Below are 6,106 nucleotides of genomic sequence, written 5' to 3'. Positions count from 1 at the left end.
CCATGAATCCTTTGCATCAATTCACTTACCACCCTTCCTCTTGACACTATTTTAGTTCTAGTCCAACGAGACTTGCTCAACTTTCACCCAAAAGAATAAAGAAAATAATTGAAACACAGGACCTGAATGAAAAATGGAGATGGCAGATCCTCCATATCTAACAAAAGAGCTTCGAAATCTCTATTACAGTCACCGACCAATGTATTTCGAGGCCAACAACACCATTGCCAAAGGCAATGACACCACTCCGACTCTCTGTAGCCGGTTAGAAATTACTCAAACCACCAACCAAATCACCATGAGAATGGCAAATATGGAAGCCTTACAAATTCAATTCCAAAAATAAATATTAAAGAGCCATGGGAAAAAACATGTAAGCAACTAATTCTGTATAAGGTGAGGAATTATCAATTCTGTCTTTCAGTTTTCAAACACAATAAATGAAGGATTAAGGGCGAAGAGATAACTTAAAGTTGGATGACTATAAAAAGATATAGTAAGAAGTTGAATGACCGGAGATCATCAAATTAATCCCTATTTACCCATCATATATAACTTCTAGAGTTTGTTGACAACCAAATGAACAAATTTATTAACAAGCACTAGCTGTGAAACACATCTACCACTGCACAGAATTTACTCTACGAATAACTCGTGGTGGTCTTCGCTTCTCAACAACCGGAATGAGGTTCTCCATAAGCTGAAAATTTTTAAAACAAAGAGTTAGATCCAAAACTAACAAGAACAGTTGAAGAAGGGCTTGATTATCAATTTTCCCTTGAACTGACAAATCAACCAAACTTTTAACTTTTTGAGCTCAATAATCCACAACTTTTATAATGTGATTACTTAGCCCTAATATTGTAATTAGAAATTGTTAAGCTACTCTTTAATTTGTCATACGAGCTTAATCGGTCAAATCCTCAGTCTTACAAACCAGTTATAAAGTTAAAATTGAAATCAACTGCCTATCATGAACAAATTTAAGAGTTAAGAGACAACTGTAAAAGGAAGTTTATTGCAAAGTGCACAAAGCATATGTATGTGTGTGTGTGTGTGTGTGTGTAGAGAGAGAGAGACTAGAATTTGTTAAGCCAGAAGTTTGGCTAAATATGTAGGCTCTTTAGATCAAGTTTTTATTACATAGAATACGAGAGAGAGAATTCTTATAAACAATTATCAACAAGAACTGAAAGGCCATTTAAGTTCAATAATTCCAGCCTAGGTGTTTGACAGAAAGGAATTCTTTTCAGTTTCCCTTGAATGTTTGGCTAACAGAAAGCTGCCTAGGTTCGTTTCCTAATGCAATCACTAACAACTATATGATTAACAAGAATGTATGTGATCCCTGAAAATGTAACATAACTGCCTTTTGTTCACTCTTGAAACCATTTAATTATTTGGAAAGGTTATGTTCGTATCCATAAATATAACATTTCTCAACACTTTGGGGAAAATATAGCTCCTAAATATTTATCTTTGCAACACAATGAATTGATTCGTCCAAAGGGCCTCAACTATTTCCTATTTTTAAACCTTTTTTTGGTTTCTAAACTCAAATAGTTAACTTCTTTTTAATATAAAATATTGACTCCTACCAAAAAAATATTGACAAAGGACACTTTAGTGCCACATCAAGCGTAAAAAAGTTAGTCTTTTTGGCATTAAAGTGCAAACAGTGACAAGCATAAACGCTAGAGTATCATGATTAGAACTACAGATCCAAGGGTGTAAAAGTGTATGACCACAAAGTATTATCTGTACTTTAAGGAGCCATTTTATTCAACCAAAAAGGAGATAGAAATCCGAAATAGGCTCTCTTCCAGTCTATTTGTTTCACAAAGAGTAATCTCATTCAGTTTTGAGGCTAGGTTCATTTTCTAATGCGATCACGAACTACATGATTAAGAAGAATGCGTAATCACAACATTTAGATGATTCTGAGATTCCTGAAAACAATACTGCTTTTGGTTCACTCTTGGAACCATATGATTATTAGGAAAGGTTATATTTATATCTACACAACTCAGTAACTCTATGGGAAAATACAATATATAATATACATGCATATGTACATATACATATTGGATATTCTGGTATCTTACCAACTTTAACACAATATTTGATTATTTGCCAGAATTTCCTAGTATTAATCCATGCAAGAAGCAGCATTTCCAAACTAAAAACCTAAGCTATTAGACCCAAACATCACACCAAAACCTAAATGAATATAATGAGTTTGTGTTAACACACAAGCTCACTGAACATCTTGAGCTTAAATAGATGAATATAAATTTTTTTTAATCAATTGATTGCACACGAATATTAATAAGGGTGGATGTACACATAACTTCTAAAGTTCACTTCAGTTTTCTGCCAAAAGAAAAATTGAAAAAGAAAAAAAATGTAACAAACACACCAAGACATAAAACATACCTCCTTACATCTCTCCTTACTCTGCTCAACCTGCGATTACAATTTTGTACATATCAGCCAACTTTTAATATACAGAAGTTATAATAAACGATACTTGAATCTTTGTGATAATCAGCAAGGAAACATCAAGCTATATATCCATATCAACTCTTGACTTGCGTCTCATCAAACTTCTTTCCATTAATAATGTGTATCATTATATCAAATTTGATTTATTATTTTTTTTACATTTACTTAATGACTTTTGGAATTCAAGAATTCATTTTATGGACAGTAAAAAACGGGAGCTCTCGTCATAAACTGAATACTTTTAATTTCAATGAGCAGCCCGTGTCTGATGGAAGAGAAAAAAAACATACTTGTATTATTCTGAGCCCATTGCTCAGCTGTAGGTAAATCTAGAAAGATGTGGCAGTCATTCTCTAGTTTGAAGTAACATGGTATTCAAGCATACAATCGAAATCAAAGATTATGCAATTCAATCTTTTCTTTTTCTGTTGGGGTATATCAGACAATTACAAAGTTGGGTTATTTGATACATACTACAAGTAGTGCTATCACCATGCTTTTATATAACTATTTCGCGACTAAAACTAGAATAAGAAAATAAAACAGAGTTTCTTTATGATTACTAGTAACTAAACAGAAAATTATAATTGTACCTCTTCACTTCGTAGCCGTGCATTCTCCTCCTCAAGCTGTGTCACCAAGGATTCTAGCTCCATCGTGTAAGCCTAATTATCAACAGTAAATATACATTATAAATATATATATATTTTTTTTAAAAAGCAAATCCAAGGCATCTCTCATATTAAAAAAAAAGGTGACAATAATAATAATTAAAAAATAAAAATAAAGAGAAAGAGAGAGCGGGAGAGAGAGAGAGAGAGAGAGACCTGTTTACGTTCCCTGGACCTGGCAGCAGATTCACGATTCTTAATCATCCGCCGCTGTTTCTGCTGAGAAGCCTTATCCAACGGAGCGTCTTCAACAACAGCTCTTCTCTTATGTCTCCCTTGATTCAGTTGTCCCTTACTCTCATTATTAACATAATTATCATTATTGTTATTATTATTATTATTATTATTTTCAATTTTGTTATATTTATTACTATTATTATTATTACTATTAACAATATCTACACAATCATCATAATAAGCCTCTCTAACATCCTCCTCCCTCACCGCACCTGCCTTCGTTAAAAAATCCTCCAAAGTCATCCCTTCCCACGCCTCATCGTCCGCGCGTGTCACCGACGCCCCTCCACTTTCGTTCGTGTATGTGTACATGCTTTGATTTTGAAGATCCGCCAGCAGAGTAGAGAGCGACGAGCATAACGACGGTTCACGTGGCAGATCCGTATTCGTCGTTGACGTTGTCGCTGTTGCCATCACCTTCGACGACGCCATAAGTTATGGATTTCTCTATTTTGTAGTTTCAGTCAGTCAACGGACGGTGGTTGGCAAGGATAAGATCAGATTAAACGGAACAGAAAAAATGAGAAGAAAAAGAGGCAAATGAATATTATATAATATAATAGCCAATTGTTTTAAGAATTAAATGAAAGCAGCAGAAAAGTAAAAGCAAATCGGCAAGACAGGTTTTTATTCATTGCAAGCAAGCCGAATGGTAGCTAATATTTTGACACGTGTGTTTCCTTATTTTACTTTACTTCATCTTATCTTATTAAGACATAGTTATTTTATGAAAACATTAAAAACAATATTGGGTAAAATCGCCCAATATATCGTTAAACCAACTCTATGTAAGAACACGGAGAGGGGAAGTAGGGGAAGATATTTTAAAGAAAATGAAATAAAGTTTGTAGAGAAAAGAGGATAAAATATCTTATATTGATTAGATAAAAATAATTATTAAAAAATGAATGAAATTAATTAAATTTTAAATTTTTATTATTTTAATAATTGAAATAATAAATAAATTAATTAAATTTTATGAGTTATAGACTTTTTATTTTTTAAATTGAGATATAATTAATTTTAATTTTTATGTAAGAAATAGAGGGAAATTATTTTACTGTTGTCAACCTCATTCAGCAAATCTCATGGAACTTATAAGCAGGAGATGTTACAAGTTCTTTGTTGATGGTTCCTTCAATGCCAACACTGGTTCGGGTGGTTTTGGAGTTGCTGTATTTGATGTTGATAATCTTTATGTTGCAACCCTCTTGTCCGTTATAACATGTTTCTACCCCTGAACAGACCGAAGCAGTTGCTATTGAGGAGGGTATGAAGGTAGCAATTGAAATGAGTGGTCATAATTGTATTTTTATTTCATATTGTTTGTTTTCAATATCTTAATTGCATGATAACTCAGTTCCCTTGTCTCCGATTGGTACTAGCTTAAGGAATTGTTTTTGGCTTAGGGACATTCATATACCTCAGGTTTCTTTTTTCCATGTTCGTAGGCTTGCTAATTCAGTAGCTCATGAGGCTGCTTCCAGGGCTCTTAGGTCTAATGAGCCTTCTTTTTATTTTTATTTTTATTTTAATTCTTGCCAATATGGCTAACATCTGTAATCCCAACTATCGGTCCAAATTATGAATAGATATTTAAAAGTATTTTAAAGCTTTAATGATATATTTTTATATATAAATGGTAAAAATATATCTTTTTGCCTCACTTGAGTTTAATTGTTTATTTTCAGGAATATTAACAAAAAGAGGAAAATATTGAGATAAAAGAAGTTTAATGGAACATATTCATGTCAAGACCCAAGATTAAAACGCATGGACTGCTAATTATAAGGCCCAAGGGATATTTTAGTCATTTTGTATAATTATTAGGATTTATATTAAGAGTTATTTATGAATGTGTGTTCAAGTGTGCTTCTAAAGTTTGGATGGTGGAGATTGGAATTCAAGTTCATGGCTTACTATGCATTGCAAAATTCCAGGGGAATATTCTATCTTTTTCCTCTATTTTTATTCTTTATTTTTCTATATGCAAAGGACAATGTCAAATTTAAGTGTGGGGGAGGGAAATAGAATATTTTTTCGATTAAACTTTATACGTCATATGCCATGAGAATTAGCAACTTTGGTTAATCTTTTGCAAAATTTTAAATTTTTCCACTTAGCTTTTTCTTATTGTTCTATATAAGAGTCGATGAAAGAATGCTATTATGTTAAGATTCTTGAACTCTTGAGTTAGTTTTTAACATGTATAAATATGAACTCATGAGTTATTTGCATTTAAATGATCAAGTGTTCATCTTTTGTATATGAACATGATGAATAGTTTAGCAACATTCGACATGGGTATGATTAAAAGTGTATGATTTAGATTATAATTTCCTTGTTATTTAAATTGGCTTGCCTAAGTTTGTGAGATATGATATGGGCAAGTTTAAAGCTCTAAGTTTAATAATTCTACTCCGCTAATTTTAGTTGCTTAGTAACCGGGAATCTTCATGACCAATGTCGATTTTCGCGTAAAAAGGCAATTAAGATTATAAGTATGCAAAGCATCTTAATGTATGTTTTGTTGAGTAACCAGGTGCATTCATTATCCATGTTTGTATTTGCGTAAAAAGGCATAACATCTCAAGAAAGAAAGAAGTACCCCAAGTATCAAAAATTAAAATCCAAGGGGTATAAAGAAAAGAAAAGAAAAAGTATAAGAGCTTCAAAAGCAAGTAATAAATGCC

At 32.4% G+C, this 6,106-nt stretch overlaps 1 protein-coding gene across 1 annotated transcript; it reads right to left on the bottom strand.

The window, feature by feature from the left end:
* Window positions 1–374: 374 nt before the first annotated feature.
* LOC8286238 (bZIP transcription factor 12) lies at window positions 375–4,013 on the bottom strand. The gene is made up of 4 exons (XM_002518795.4): window positions 3,333–4,013; window positions 3,099–3,170; window positions 2,437–2,466; window positions 375–700 (listed from the first exon to the last, which is right to left on the bottom strand). The coding sequence occupies exons 1-4, from the start codon at window positions 3,843–3,845 to the stop codon at window positions 620–622; spliced, it is 696 nt and encodes a 231-aa protein (XP_002518841.1). The 5' UTR covers window positions 3,846–4,013; the 3' UTR covers window positions 375–619.
* Window positions 4,014–6,106: the final 2,093 nt, after the last annotated feature.

Source organism: Ricinus communis, chromosome 4, assembly GCF_019578655.1.
Source record: "Ricinus communis isolate WT05 ecotype wild-type chromosome 4, ASM1957865v1, whole genome shotgun sequence".
In the NCBI taxonomy this organism is placed as follows: Eukaryota; Viridiplantae; Streptophyta; class Magnoliopsida; order Malpighiales; family Euphorbiaceae; genus Ricinus; species Ricinus communis.
The sequence above is the reverse complement of the archived record's forward strand: the minus strand, read 5'-3'. Positions and strand labels throughout refer to the sequence as shown.

Excerpts from the sequence above, each read along its gene's own strand:
- LOC8286238 (XM_002518795.4), bottom strand. The coding sequence starts at position 3,845 with ATGGCGTCGTCGAAGGTGATGGCAACAGCGACAACGTCAACGACGAAT. Across the intron at positions 3,171-3,332 it reads GGTCCAGGGAACGTAAACAG|GCTTACACGATGGAGCTAGA; the intron begins GTCTCTCTCTCT and ends GTTGATAATTAG. Across the intron at positions 2,467-3,098 it reads CACGGCTACGAAGTGAAGAG|GTTGAGCAGAGTAAGGAGAG; the intron begins GTACAATTATAA and ends TTGTAATCGCAG.